The sequence below is a fragment of the Sander lucioperca genome, chromosome 3, assembly GCF_008315115.2.
Source record: "Sander lucioperca isolate FBNREF2018 chromosome 3, SLUC_FBN_1.2, whole genome shotgun sequence".
Lineage (NCBI taxonomy): Eukaryota > Metazoa > Chordata > Actinopteri > Perciformes > Percidae > Sander > Sander lucioperca.
The window spans coordinates 10,156,925-10,173,068 of NC_050175.1; the positions used below are offsets into that span (position 1 = coordinate 10,156,925).

General features: G+C 43.2%; 1 protein-coding gene across 1 annotated transcript in view; it reads right to left on the reverse strand.

Annotated features, from left to right (window-relative positions):
• The window catches only part of LOC116037556 (WT1 interacting protein), a 30,527-nt gene extending 14,921 nt beyond the window's left edge, over window positions 1–15,606 (reverse strand). The window contains exons 1-2 of the mRNA XM_031281465.2: window positions 13,448–15,606; window positions 4,786–4,887 (exon numbers count right to left, since the gene is read on the reverse strand). Of these exons, the coding sequence (XP_031137325.1) occupies window positions 4,786–4,887; window positions 13,448–14,948 (1,603 nt within the window). The 5' untranslated portion in view covers window positions 14,949–15,606. The remainder of the gene's footprint in view (window positions 1–4,785; window positions 4,888–13,447) is intronic.
• Between the last annotated feature and the right edge of the window lie 538 nt (window positions 15,607–16,144).

A 16,144-nucleotide genomic window follows, 5' to 3' on the forward strand; every position in this document is an offset into this window, starting at 1 on the left:
AAACCAAAACACTCATTCCAGCACTGTCTTGTAGCATGCTCTGATTACAAGATATTTACACAGATCTACCCCTAATTTGCCACAAATTAACCACAGTGCTGGTGTAGCCTTTGGGTTTAAAGTACAGCTGTAACGGAAAGGCTGCTGGGAATGTGGCAAGAACTGCAGAGGCAGAACATGTCTTCAATTGTGCAGAAAAAGAAGAGATGTGGAGAAGAGGGATGATAATGGGTTTGTGTGAGAGAGAGAAAGCTTTCTCTCTGTGGCTCAACTAGAAAAACAATGTTAATAATTTCCTCTAGTCTGTGATGCACCGTTATTTTCTCATATTGTGCTATGAGTGCTTTTGGGATTTGGAAACAGATCAGCTTGAAAGCCCTTCTAGCACCATTTATCCATATCACGTTGAAAGAGACAGTGTACTGGCAGTTTGGTAAAGCAGCTAATGGGACAGAACGATATTTCCAAAGAGCAAACTACTATTGAGGTATAACGATGAGCTATACAGTGATATGTACAATAAGTCAAATATAAATATACAGCCGAGTGACTACCGCTGCATATGTTCATCTGCTGTCAACATTTCATGCAAACACATAAAGACCTGTGGCGCGGCGGCTGACTTCAGCTCACACATCTCTGGTAACAAACAACAAAAGGACAGGTAAGAAATACATACATTATTTTATATTTTATTGATTCTAGATCTATCTTTTACTTGTAATCAATGGTGATAAATCGATGGCGATATTATGACACAGATCCTTGGTGCAACATGTCTCACGGCATCCAGTCTTATTCATCTTATTCATTAATCCAACCAAACCACAAAGGTTAAATTGGGGGTGCCAAAAATACAATACTCCTGGAGGCTTGTTAGTTGGCGGCTCACTGACCACCTGCTAATGAGAACACGTGTTAGTATCTAACAAGCTACTGACTTGTACTGTATAACTATATTTTATATATAGACTGCTATACCTTATATCAATATATTTTACATCTATACAGAATATTAAATTTTTTTTTCTCTTAAAAGATAATGTGGTTTATATGACAGCTTCCGCAGTCAGAGTTTGCCTTATTATTATCATAATCCAAGTACTTCTAATAACATGTGCATGTAAACTTAACACAAAACACACTGAACTAAACTTTCCCTATTTTTCTGCTTCTGATTTTTTGCTGCCTGGCAGGTGCAACTAGTGTGGCGGTGAATGATTTGAGAAATTCAAGCCCCTGAGCTCTAGTACAGAGATGAGTCATCAGCCTTGAGGCTGACAGTCTGCGCATCCAGCCAGAAGCAGCGAGTTTATTTTTTTAATTTTATATGGAGAAGGCATGCTTATTTTCAACAACACCCTGTCCCACACTCACACGGAAATAAATATTCACTCCAGTTGAAGTGTATTTCTGTGGGAAAATATATTAGGTGGCAAATTGGGGAAAGTGCAACTCCTCCTGCTACAATTAAAGTGGCAGAGGGGCATATATACCTTGTTTAAAAGGCACATTAATAGCAGCTGTGTGAGGAGGAAGTGCTGCTCTTCAACATGACATAATGCATAAAAATGTATCTCGGCAGATGTACTTATTTAACTTGTAGGTAACCGTGGTTACTCTAGTGTACAAACATTCTTCTTCAAAAAGAAAATCCAAACTGAATTGACCCTAGAACCCAAAAACCATGTCCATTTGTGTACGTGTGTCTGCACATGTGTGCATGCACGTCTCCGTGCATGTGCAGTTTTATGTGGGCCCATGCCAGGCCTGCCCCCTCTGATAAGCAGGTCTGGTACACTTTGTGACTGTCTGATTGAGGTCCTCCAGGGAAGGCCGGCTGAAGTGGAGGGGGGTAGTTTGCATTCTTGGCCATTTCATGAAAAAAGGGTGCAACCATGGGAGTAAGCCAAGAGGAGGGCTCAATTATGCATGGTTAAACAAAGCCCAGGGCTACCAGCGAGCAATGTCTCAGCAAACTCGGCCTCACACTGGAGCTCCAAACTCTAGGAGGACCCTACTCAAGAAAAAAAAAAAAAAAAAGAGAGAGAGAGAGAACGCAACCAAAAAAACAAACAAACAGGGACATAAGAACGTAGCTCCTGATAAATCACTGGATTGTGTTATGACAAGTCCAGGCACTTTGAAACTGAACTTCTCAGAGGCCTTCAAAACACTGCTTAAAAGAAAACATTCCCACTCACATGAGGTCAAATGATACATCACAGAGTTTACATTACCGATAAACCATCTCGAGAGTCAGGATGGCCTGTGAAGCTATCAACAACGACCTGCGCTGAGCGCAGAAAACGGCTCGTTAACTCACCCCGGACATGATTTCTCCAATAGATGCAATGATGATTCTCTCAGGAGCTGTCTGTGGTTTTTGTCTAGCAGCAATGAAGTCCCACATAGCTATTTTATGATGCAGTTACCCCCTCCCCAGAAGTAATCCAGTCATTCTCTGAGAGTATTTTTAGTCTTCCGAGGAAAGAAATCTGGTTGTCTCGCAAATAAGCTTGTTTGAAAGACCTAATTTCATCACTGGATGCAGTTTTCCTGAGTGTAGCTAGCTATTGACTCCTAAATAAACCCTAAAACACAACCAGGACTATTAAAACAGCACTTAACCAGGTCAGAGGCTACTTTTCCACAGCAAACCCGACAACTTGAGCAACTGGACACTCAGCATCTGGCCCCTCTTTCTTCAGACACACAATAAATCGGAAAGTATGTGGCTTTGGTTACATGTAAATTATAGGCAGTTCTTCCAGAGCCGGAGGGGGTGGGTTGGAGGATCAGTATCCATGTATAGTACACATATGAATGGAAGCAACCTGGCTAAAAAGCTCTCTCCCGACATCTTCCTCTTGTTTCCCCGGGAAACAGGAGAGGAGGGCTGGAGTCGGGTGACAGAGGCGTCCAAAACACACACAAAACACACACACACACACACACACACACCACACAAAATCTATACTGTGAGCTCGAGCACAGATTTAATTACAGTCCTAAAGACCAAATAATGTCAGTATTTTATTTATTTGTGGCATTATAAGCTTGTTCCTGCTGCAGAGAGAACTGAGTGGCCCTGTTCTTCCACTGAGCAGACTTCAGGCCATAACACCACCTCTGACAGCAAGCTGGTGATACTAATGATGATTTTTCAGCAGAGACAGCAGCAGCTGAAGCTTAAAGCGAGGCTGTATGAAAGAATACAGAAATCTGAGGAGCGAGAAAGGTGGGGATCCAGTAAGCAGGAGCATGAGCAAACATTTCCCCCGCTGTTTTCTATGTTTTCTGAGGACGACTGATGCTGCCTGAGATGTGGGGTGTATCTAAAGCATAAATACATTCAAGGCATCAGGCTGATGGATTTTAAACACATCACTTGAAGAGCACTAAAGCATAAAGTGGCACACTTGGCTTTAGAAACTCTGGTTTAGCTTTAGACCAACTAGCCTGGTTCCAGACCTCAAATCACCGCCCACATCTCTGATTTCTTTCAACGATTCAAATGTGTGGTGCAACGCATGCCGATGCGTTTCCCCGGCTGGAAGACCAATCGACCAATTTGAGCTTTGTAGGTGAAATTAACGATGGGGGCATTGTTTTTCTGGGCCCGAACCAGAGAAATAGCAACACCATGAGCGCAGATGAGACTGACACACAGCCAAACAGGATATTGTGAGTTAACTTACAGAAATAACAACTCTTAAATCATCATATTTTCTCACTCTTTGTGAAAAATGCTATCTGGTCATAGCAACCGCAGCTTTCGTGTAGATCAGAGGTTTTCAAACTGTGAGATGCGCCTCCCCTAGGTGGAGCAGAAGAGTTGCAGGGGGTTGCATGTAGGGAGAGATGTGAGAGGCAAGGATACCGTGTGAGATGAAAGAGGCAGGTTTATGCCATTGTTCTAAAAGCAACAAGTTGGTTATTGTAGTTTGGCCCGGCGATTTGGCCCGCTTCTCGACACGGTCAGAAGTTGCAGCTGAAGCAGATGTTACGACCATAGACTGTTTAAAAACAGGTTATAAACACACAGCTAACAAGACAAGAGACAACTGAGTAAAACACTTGGCGCCCGATTGTTGCAATTTGCGTCAATACTCCAAAACACTCCTTCTCTGTGTCATATCTGTCAAAGTCAAATCTGACCACATGATACACGTTTTTAGATTCAGTGTGGCGTACACTGCACTTATCTCAAATGTCCATTGCGAATAAGCGTCCATAGATTCACTTAGAATTCAGTGAGAAAATACGCTCCCTATAACACCAGAACTTGCCTGAGAATCATAACGTTTTTAAGTTTTTTTCAGTATCAAAAGGAATCCAGTGATAGTTGTCTGTGCATCCATGAGTACACCGCAAACAGGAACAGCTAATTGCTAATTCGGCATACTTTTAATGGTGCCAATTTGCCAAAATGTAAACCAATATAGGCTAAAAAAAAAACGGCAGCTCAAGTTGTAGCCCACCGTGTAACTCGCTGAATCCATTGCAACATTATACTTCCTCTTTACATACCTCAAAAGCATTAGGGGAACTTGAAGAATGAACGTGAACATGAGTATCGATCAATAGAAGTGAATGTCCTATCAAAATGAGGGGGTTTGTGGGTGGGGGTTGGGTGTGGAGAGGGGGGGTTATGAGGATGGGTGTTTGGGGGGGGGGTCGCTGGGAATGGCTATGCATTGAGGTAGGTTAGCGTCCACATTTGCAGACCAGATAATGAACCAGTTTTTACTATGATTTCACTAAACTGACTGTTGTACTTACCACAGGAGCAGCAGGTGAAGCAGTTTGTGTGATACAGGTTCCCCATGGCCTGGCAGGCTTGGCTGGCTCCATACACACCTTTCCCACATTTGACACAGATACCTGTTAAGAGACAAATGGTCAGTTAGCCGATGTTATGTATCCCGAGCAAAAATACTTTGTATGCATAAGAGGTGGTAAGAACACACTGGATGTGAACCAACCAAAAATCTAAATGTGAATAATTGAAGAAAAAAAAACTGGCCTCATGAGATTTGAACACTATTAGAATTCCACATCGTTCTTTGGCCCCAAAGCAAGGCTCTGTGTCAACACTGATTTTCCGTTTCTTTATGGCTAAATAGTTTTGAGATTGAGTGGATGTTGAACTAGCTTTACTATTCAATGAAGATATTGTCTGCTACCACTGTGCGCCATTAGAATCAAACAACTTTTGGACACGCTGCCAGCTTTGTTGGGAGCTTTGCTGGAAAGCTGATAAAAAAAAAAAGCGACTGCCAATCCCTGTGTGCTGCATTCCTGTAATTATACAACAGTCACACAAAAAAAAAAGATTAACCTGCTACAAATGTCATCACTACTGTATTTGAGCCCGTTCCCTCTGCTGCTTTTGATAGCTTTTGAATACCAACGTCACAAAGCAATTCTGAGATGTCAAAGCATGTGAAGCTCTGAAACCACACTGTGCCTAACACAAAACATTAAACAGACTCTTACAAATGCACAGCTGTGTTTCCCAAATTCCAGTTTGTGATTATTAATTCACAAGTAATATTTCTCAAAATGATTTATATTCCAGTTGCACAAGTCTAACCTAAACTTCTGTCCATGTATTACATCATACCGTTTGAAGGCACACTATTTCAGAAGAGCTGATGATTACGTTAAAATACGCTGACAGGAAATGCGGAGGATGTAAGGGGATTGTCAGGAACAAGGTGAGCCAACAACTTTGTGTTTTTCCTCGTTACCAGGAAACGGCTGATTTGAGATTTGAGCTCGATGTGCTGCTACCGTACACAATCGTACCAGAGTTACACCCCTGAATTGACTTTGAAGGGTACTTTGGTGATTGCTGAGTCAATTTTTATTGAACTATGGTATAAAACATTTGCATGAATGTTCATTTATGCAGATGTTTGACACCAGACCGTTTTAGATACTTAACAGATGAAGATGGGGCTGTTTTCCCCCACTCTTCTACTATATTTTGGGTTGTTCAGAGGACTTTAGAAATTCTGAGGTCATGAGTCCAAACTCCCTCAGCGCATCCCCATTAGGGCTGGGCGATAGGGAGAAAACCAGATATCACGATATTCTTGACCAAATACCTCGATATCGATATATTGCGGCGATGTTCTAGGGTTGACAATTGGTGCTTTAACAAAATATCTTCACACTTAGATTTTAGATAAATAATCATCAGTAATGTGGACATAATGTCTAAGTGGGGAAAAGACAAATAATAGAACAGCTAGAACAGTCTGGTAAGTTCAGAAAAGTACATCACTTTACTGTAATGCAGCCTTTAAAACCAGTAAAAGACAACATTTATGTCATATCACGGTATCCAAAATCTAAGACGATATCTAGTCTCATATCACGATATCGATATAATATCAATATACTGTAGTGCCCAGCCCTAATCCCCATTATGTTTTTCAGTAGTCACCAGAAAAGTTTGTAAAGTTGTTTTTAATTATCTATAATTATTATTATCATCTCGCGGCCCTTTGCCGCATGCCGTCCCCCCCCTCTCTCCCCCTTTTCTCTTCAAGCCATCCTGTCGATTGAAGACCATAAAAGGCCAAAATCTCAGCTAATCAAAAACCTGATGACGCAGGGCGGTGTGGGTGTTTGATCAGATTTGATTTACAGTGCTGGCAACATACGCAAACAGCCCCACCAACTGTACTCAGATTATGATTCAAATGTTAAAACGTGTGATTGGTGCACAGAAGGGGATTGGCTTCAAACTATTTGGACGCAGCAGCAGCCTAACGATCACCAAACTCACGCACAAGACGGCCTCCACTGGGGTCACATTCCTCAGGGAGTGCAGGGCCAAAGCCTGGGTGGGGTGAGTCCAGGGTCACAGTGCCTAAAGGACACAAGATCCCAACAGGGAGCTGCCCACCACCACCACCCCCTCCTCCCACAGACAAAGTTCCATTTGCTTATCTTTGAAATAAATACGTATTTCACGAAGGATTTAGAGCAAGGACACACTTTCACTGACGTAATCTTAGAATTCCCTGGCTATCTGAAGCAATAATTTCCCTTTCATAACAACTTCCTGCAATGTCTGTGACAATGTCTGTGACATTGCAGGAAGCAGATAAAAGGACAAGGGTACAAGAAAAGCACTCAAAGGTTACATGTCTTCCCTATAAACCTGAAGTGTTTGCCCAACTAAATTAATTGGAATCAAAGTCAAATATTGGCATTTCCTGCCCTGGTAACCTGAACTCACGACTTCACTTATGCACTCAACAAAGGACACACAGCAGGCACAACAATTTCTCCAAAATAAAAGTCTATGATGGCAAACTAAGTGGAATGAAACGCAGGTACCAATATGTGCTAAAACCTTTTTGCTTTTACCTGTACGGATTCCCTATTTAAGACGTGAAAACTACTCAGTGAAATCTCACAGCAAGTAAAAGTAAGTGTGGTCATCCTGGTGCACACATAGGGTTTATCAAACCACTGCCAAAGATGGTTGGAGTAGAAGCATTCGCAGAAAGTCAGCTCACCGTAGTGGTCAAAAAGGAATAACATGTTGCATATCATTTCTTTGAAATTTTAATTTTAAAGCAGCCATATTATGCTCATTTTCAGGTTCATAATTGTATTTTAAGGTTGTACCAGAATAAGTTTACATGGTTTAATTTTCAAAAAACACCATATTTGTGTTGTACTGCAGTGCTCTCTCTCACTGCTGCAGCTCCTCTTTTCAGCTGGTCTCTGTTTTAGCTACAGAGTGAGACCTCTTTTCTTCTTCTTCTGTACTATCTTTGATTGCACTGCACATGCCCAGTAGCTCAGATGTAGATCATGTCAGCTAGCTAGCTCCATAGACAGTAAAAGAAAGGCTGTTTCTACAACTTCGGTCAGTTACAAGGCAGGATTAGCTGGGAGACTTCTAAATGAGGGTGCACATGTAAGTAGTTCTTTTGTAGATTATGGTGAACTTGTGTGTGTTGTAGTAGTGCTTTGCTATTGAGAACGAGGTAGCATGCTAGCGTTAGCATGCTAGCGTTAGCCATAGCATTAGCATGCTAACGCTACGAGCTAATGGTTGCGGTTAGCCTGCTCGTTTCGGCTTGTGACGTCACAAGCCGTGCCGATTTTGAACAGCTCACCCAGAGACTGAAGGCAGGACACATTCAGAAACCGTATCTCACTCTAAACAGCATGGATCGATTTTTTTCAAAGTTTGTATGTGTGTGGAAGCACCAGAGACACAAAATAACACCCCAAATCCCAGAAAAAGTGATTTTTTCATAATATGGGCACTTTAAGAAACATACAGCCACTTTGTAAGTAGAAAAGCTTTTTTTATAGACTTACCATAACTGTAAATAAAATCATTCACACACTGAACATTTGCTCCCAGTAAATGATTACATACGCTGCATTTTGGTCAGATAGCATTTACCAAATGTTAATTACGCACTCCTTTCTTAAAGCCTTTTATATATTATATATCATTTTCTATTTCTTCTTGACTTCTGCAGCACAGTTTAACTTTTAAATGTTACGTTATGTATTGTATGAAACACAGCTCTATGACAGCAGTAGATTTACTTCCCGTACTCACTCCAGGCTACTTAAAATGTTGAAAATACAGCCCATTTATAATTAGCTTGTTATTTACTACAGCCAATTATACAGTATAGTATTTGGTCATTGTTTTATTTCTGCTATTTCTATTGCTCATTAGTGTGATTATATTCATCTTTTACTATGATGATCACTTTCTGCCTAGTCTGGATCAACAGAAGTACATTTCCAGGATAAAGCCTGACATCCGGCGCAATGTCAGGTTTTGCCCCACAGGTTCTGCTCTCTGTGTGCTGCCGCTCTCAAAATCCCTTCCATACGGGAAACGACAACAAATTTTGAGCTAGCAAGCTACACGCTGAAAATGATAACCAACTAATTTGGATCGTGCAATAACGCACGCCTGCTTGGTTCTTTCGGTGAATGAAGACTTACAAAGAATATGTTTATGGCGTTTACTACCTAACTGGGAAGTTATGGGACCGATTGGTGGAGATTGCTATGGATGAAGTACGCATGGCAATACACTGGTAAGATTAAATCACGTTTACGTATCCAGCCAATTTAAATAGCTCACGTTACTGTATTGTGTGAACAGCTAACTTCATTTAATATTTTATATCCTTCGCGAGACTATTTTGCAGAGCCACAGGAGCTTCGTCCGGAACTTATCGGCGCCCAAGGCGATTTTGATTGGTTTAAAGAAATGCAAACAACCCGGAGCGTTTTTTTCTCCTATCCTGGAATGTATCTGTGGTGTAGCCAGAACCTACTCCACAGTGCTGTGGAGATAGGTCTGACAATGCGAGACTACTCTCTGCCACTGTAAGTATTAAATCCTCAACTCTATGGTTGCATGTGATTGGCTTGTAATTATGAATGCTACCTGCTTTTTTGTGTAAGTGTGCAGAATTACCCGAGTGAGTGTTACATATAGTGAGGCCATACAACCCAAAAGAGAGGCAAGCCATGATCCAGTCCCCTTCCTCTGTGTTCATACCAGGTTTCTGTTACTGCATCAGGACAGCATACTTCCTTCTCTGCCTAAATGCAATGCCAACAATGGATGACATGGACCAGCTTGGTGTGGTAATACTCAACTGATTATGAATGTTACTGGTAGTCTTTTTGTGACTAATGCTAACTCAGATTACAGTGTGTGTGAGTGATGTCAGTGTTAGTCACTACTATGTTTCTCTACTGTACGTATCGTCATCCTGCCGCCTGTCGCACTTGGAACACTAACACTACAATGTATCCTTGAAACAAAGGTTACTTTCATAGAACCAGGTACAACTGACTACACGTCCGTCTGAATGCCAAGAAACTAAGTCACTGAGTCTCTGCATTACACGGCTGACAGCAAGAGGACTCCCAAAATGACAAACATTTGACACAGTGGAGTTTATATTCAGTAAACAACAACCAAAGAAACAGGCGTGTGTTTGTATGTTTGTTGTTTGCATCTACTCTCACGCACAATTATCTAGCTTCATGATAAGAGAAGTTACAAGCAGCTATCTTTTTTTTTTAAATTTATTTCCCACATAATGAATCTATGTCAATGTAATTACAGACATGTCTCTTTGGCTTTGATTCTCTACCCAACGGCTGAACTAAAAAAAAGTATGATTTATTTATAAAGCAACATTGATTCACATTCTTTACTTTATTCCCTCTGATTGCAACTATACTGCAGTATCTTAAAAGCTATGTGTGTGTTTGCAATACTGTCGAGATTTATAGTCATAAAAATGTGATTTCCAGAAAAATCCTGACAGTTATGAGTGAGGATGTGGTTATCATTTTACAGGACAGTAGGGTAAAATGTGAAGCACTCTTGTTATTCATGTAAAACAGGATGCTGAATCCCTCATGTGCCCATTTCGTAACGCGTTCACGTGGCATGGACAGGATGTTGTGCATTCACTGGGGTTGAAAATAAAACGGCATCACATAATGCATGTACATCCCTGCACCTTCGAGCTAAACACTGTTAAGATCAAGCAGGCTGCTCAATGTGGGCGGGTTATTATGCTTGTGAGAAAGCTTTTTAACATAAACTCAGACTGATGAGTCTTGGGATGAAATAAAGTATGTGTACAGTATGTGTATAAAACAAACACATTTTATGTTATTTCTGTAAGACGAAAGTTAGGAAAACGTAATGTGGACAATCAAGCATTTCAGCAAGTGCTTTATGGAACACACTTGACTTTATATTCTACCATTACTGAAAACAACGCAGAACGTGCTGCGGGTTATAAGAAGGTCTGCACAGCCTGATTCATGAAACTTTAACGACCACTCGGTGGGACTTTGACGTCTTACAGCACAATATCAAACCGATCTCTGAAGATACAAGCAGCTTGAAAAGTGTCAATCGAGCAAATGAAATGCAACATTAATAGAGGGATCAAATGCAGATTTGTAGTTTGTGGAACCAAATGCTACCAAATACTTGAAACCCTCTGCACGTCTTATAGAAGTAACTGCACACAGAGCAGGTTCATGTTATCTTTCCGGTACAAAATAATCATGGTCCTGTCCGACAAATCACAGTACGCTCAGTATGCACTGTATAGCAGATCTTGAAAAGAATAAAGCAATTAACTTCCCATCATGCTTAGAGTGTGGCATCTCATATTTATAGTTCCAGTCATTTGAAGAATGACTTCCCTGGTGCGTTATGAATATTCTTGTGACCTTTGGTGAATTCTGAAGCTGGTGTTTGATTTGCTAACATACAGTACCTGTTTACTGCAGTCATACTGATACTGCAATGTGAAAGAATGCAACATTGTACTTCCAAATTTGCAATAAGGAACAGTGGGGAAAAAAGGGAAGCAGAGAACATGTATAGCATCAAAGCCTGGTAATACAGCCTTATTTCAGGAGAGAGCTCTTCACTTGTAATTTGAGAGCATTTGACACGTCAGAGGATAGTGTATGCTCAAAACATAAGTCAGAATGAAAAAATATACATCTAACCGTATGTCAGCTGCAATTTGTGCATGTACGGTGTATACAGAGGGCAGGACAGTGTGCTGTTGTCCACAAGTCTGCATGTGTGTGTCAGGCATGTGCATGACTATTGCCATTATAATTCTGGGCAGGTGATCAGACTTGAGCCCCACCAACTATGTCTGGCCCGCCAGCCAAGACCGTGTGCCAAGTGTCTGGTGTTGCCCGACTCCCCACTGGCTGGTTAATGAAGGGCTTTGCGGGGGAGTCGTGGCGGGGTGGAGAGGAGGGGAGGTAAGGGGTGGGGTGGGCCTCCCTCTGCTGCTTCAATTGCAGGCCTGTTTCGGGCCAGCTGTTGATTCACAGCTCCTTCTCCACCACAACAAACACAGGCCACACAAGGGTCGGCCGGCAGAGCCCCCCCCACCCAAAAAAAAAAAAAAAACCTGGCAGTCAATTTCTCCACTGTCGCTACGGAAACAGAGCTGTCTCTATTGGGCTTTGAGTGAGTAGCGTCTGACTGCATTCTTCTTCTCTCTCCCTCCTTCTCCTTTCTCTCTTCTTTCTCCATTATCTCTACTGCTCTTTTTCCTCACTGTCTTCCTGCCGTCTACCATCCTCCTGCTCTCACCTTCTTCTCTGGAACAAATCAACAGCTGTCTCGGCCTCACTCTGAGCAAGTGCACTGGCTATAAAACAAGCCACTGTTCTCTGGCTGCAGCCATTTGTCTGGCTGCTTATTCAAAAGGTAGACAGCAACTTCCTCAGCAGGCTTTCCGTGGCCGTGTTACTGCTGGTGAGCCAAATATATCTGCTCTCACAGTCCCTGATCACAAAAATGTGCCGCAGTGTTCAATTCTTGAAATCGGGCGAAAACCAAACGCTGACCACAGTTTATCCTTCAGAGTCCAGATGATTACTGCATTTCCAACAAATCCAGACCACACTGATCTAAATGACCGAAGGGTGTCTGCTGTGGCAGAACAGAAGCTTCCATTCAGCGAGGTGCAGCGGTGTGCAAACGTTAGCTCTGCCAAGACAGAATCTTGCCCCGCAATGCCATTCATATCTGCCACAGAGGGACCTGTTAGTGGTAATGTAGCATTAGCAGGTTGCAAATAGACCTTGAAGAGATGACAAAACCTATAAATAACCTCATCCTGCACAGAAGAAACACCAGCAAACACTATTTTAACTATTTCGTTGAATTCCAATTTCAGTAAGCACTCATCTGTGTTGTAATACAGAGGAAGTTAAAAATAATATTTCATTCTACTGCCATGGAGATTTTTTTTTTCTATTCAGTGAGTGGAAGAAAACAAATTAATGAGGTAAAACTTTGCTCGTCAGCTGAAAACCTTAACTTTGGGCCATTGTTTGGGGTTTTAAACGTTGCTCTATCAGGACAAAAAAAACACAGCAGGTTTTGCTTTGAAAGCAACATTGCAGGGATCTAACAGATACATGTGAGGGCTGAGGTGTGCAAGGACAGTGTACGGAGTCATGGTCAGAGCATCACAGGCATCTGAGGAGAAACTTTGAAGCTGAGGAAAACACAGTGGTTTGAGGGATCTGGAGCTGAGCTGCTGTGGACAAATGAGTTAGTTTACATCAATCAAGCACCCACAATTCACGAGAAAAGCAATTCACAATCTCAATTCAAATTGAGGACACCCATTGTCCTAAATCACCTATTAGTTGATGCAAGACCTTAGTCCATATGTAGGCTACAAAACATAAAAACATGCTCCATGTACCTTTGATTCTATTAACTCTCAGGGCCACAGAGCCAAGCCCTCAACCTATACACAATACAGTCATAGTTGTGTGCTTGCATGTTCTTATGTTGTTTTCAATCTTATCTACATGCCAGTTTAAAAGAAAACATCCTATTGTGAATAATATTACCTACCAAAGTATTCCTTTTTCATGTGCATCTCTAACTCCTTTTCCAGCTCCAAGGTGAGCGCCTCCAGCCGCCTCTCCGCCTGACTTGGTCCACTCTCTCGGCTGGGGGTCACCTGGTAAGGTAGCTTAAACCTCTGACTCGAGGAAGCAGTTTTTGAGGACATCCCATAACTAAATGACGATGGCGACCCCGCGGTCATCTCCACAGCCCCTCCCGTCTGGATTGACTGCTGCTGGGGCTCTGGCACCGCCGAGAGCCCCTGGAGATGGATGCGATTTTGGATCCCATTGGAGTCTCCGAACTCCTGCAGCAGCGTGTCCTCGTGTAGACTGCTACCCAGCATTGATGACCTGGGCGAAGGCAGCTGCAGATCCGGGTAGGTGCTCATAGACCCCCTGGAGCTGCGGGAACTTCTGGAGCTGTGACTGGAGATGCTGGACCGGGGACTGGCCACGCAGTTTGCGGTGGTCCCCGGTCTTGCGCTCCCGTCCTGGCTGCAGATGCTCGAACGAGGACTCGCCAGCGGCGCTGCGTGTAAAATCGCTCCCTCGAAATCATGGTTGACCACAGGCCCGTACCGTGAGTCAGAGTAACTGGATCTCGGGCTGGTAGTGAAGGAGTACTGGCTCGCCGTGCTCGACCTGGGGCTGGTGTGCCTCTGGTCGTAGCCCATGCTGATGCCGCTGGTGCGGTTGCTGCTGGGCTTACTGCAGCAGTCACAGCTGTTGAGGCTGGCCCGGGGACTGGAGTGTTTACTCGTGTCGCTTGCGGTACTTGCATAGCTGGATCTGGGACTGAGGACACTGTTGCCCTCACAGTGAACTAAACTAGACCTCGGGCTCGTGTACCTGTCCTGACCCGGTACCACCAAACTAGTGCGCGGGCTGCTAATGCTCGACCTCGGGCTGGCATGCTTGCTCTGCTCTTGAGAGGACAGGGAAGATGCTAAACTGGACCGGGGACTAGTGGCGTTATACCTCCCGTCGTGGCTGCTGGTTATGCACACACTGTTGCACCTGTTGCCGGGCAGTGCCACCGGCTTGTTGAGAGGCACGCCGTCGAAAGCGGAGCCGGTGCTATACCTGTGGCCCTGCACCTCCAGAGAGTATCTCCTGTGCCTCTCGGAAGCGCCCGTGTAGCACGGCAAAGCCACTTCGGATTTGGTGCAACAGCTTTCCTCAGTATAAACGGCGTCTCTTTGAGGGGCACAAAAATCCACAGGAACGGCCCGGCTGCAATTCACAGGGCGCACTGGAGCCGCGTTGTACACTTTATTCCCAGACGTGAAATTCTCCACTGTGTGATGCTGCTGGTGAAGCACAGAGGTACCATTCATTGGCTTACTTTTATGCTCCGATACTGTCGGAGCCGAAAAGTCTAAATCGGGATTAATCACCAAATCTCTCCTCGCATTGTACATCCCGTCTTTATACGCATCATACAAGGAGAGGTCCTCCATCAATTTACTGGCCCGGAGTCCCAAATCTTCCTGGTAATGCTCCATGTTGTGCTCCCGAGGCGAGAAACAAGTTCAGAGTGTGCTCCGCTCCGCGAGCCAAACTAGCGAGCACCGCGGAGCACTAATTGCATTTCACATGGAAATCAAAACAAAACGCCGCGGTACAGCCGTCGCTCGTTTACAGAAAACCACAAACGTACTGAGAAACCTCCTCCGTGTGCCGCATCGTCTTCTACTGCGTTGCGCCCTTCGCCGAAAAAACAAACTCTTTCTCACAGTTTCAGCCGACAGGGATACGTTTGTCAACTTCAGTTTTTGTTAAGTTGAAAGGTCTTTACAGTCAATGGCGCGCTGCGCGGAGGAATTTCCTCCGGTTGGGTTTTCCTCTAGTTTCGCCTACGGCCACTATGCCAAGAAATCAAAGTAGGCTGGATAATCGGATACGCCATAAATATCCATTGTATATAAGTCTGAGCTCGCCAAGCGTACGAAAATCTAAATAAAAAAACGTTTTACACAGGGGACTCGTTTGCGTGAAAGGAATGCGGGGATGAAGACAGGATGCGCTGCGCCTCTCTGGAATGTGGTTAATGCTGCAGAGAAACAATGATTGCGACCAACTCAGCAAGGGGCTGCCGGCTCTGAAAAGAGGAATAGTTTAGAGAGAAGGGGACGTCTGCATTCATCCCAGGCAGACTAAAATACCACACAAAGCACGCCTCACCTGGTCCGACTCCTTTTACACCACACATAAGCTGCAGTAAATTGGTAATATGGAGGGCAAAGTTATTTTAAACTAGTTTATCCACCTTTTTTAGTCTAATGATATAAAGACAAAGACATTCTCGGGTCGCCCAAACTCAAGTGTAGCCTACATGATCCATTTTAGGATGATGTCCAATTACCATGGGTAGCCTAGGTTCCAATAGGAATATGAATGGGATATTATGTTGGCAACAAAACGAGTCAAAAAAGACACCCCAAGTATAAAAGACATGATTAAATAAAAAAGTTTGTATTAAGGTGCATAAAAAAAATAATAATTGTAGGTAGAAATAAACTGAATGCAAAGTGTACGAGTCATTTCAAAAAGTAAAACCAAATTAAAAGCTGTGGAAAGAAATGGTTGACTATGATGACCACAATTGGAGGCCATGGTTAACTTAATATTTGGTGTATTGTTACTGTATGTTTGTGTTACAGTACAGTGATATGTGATGCAGGCCAGAGGAGATGTGCCG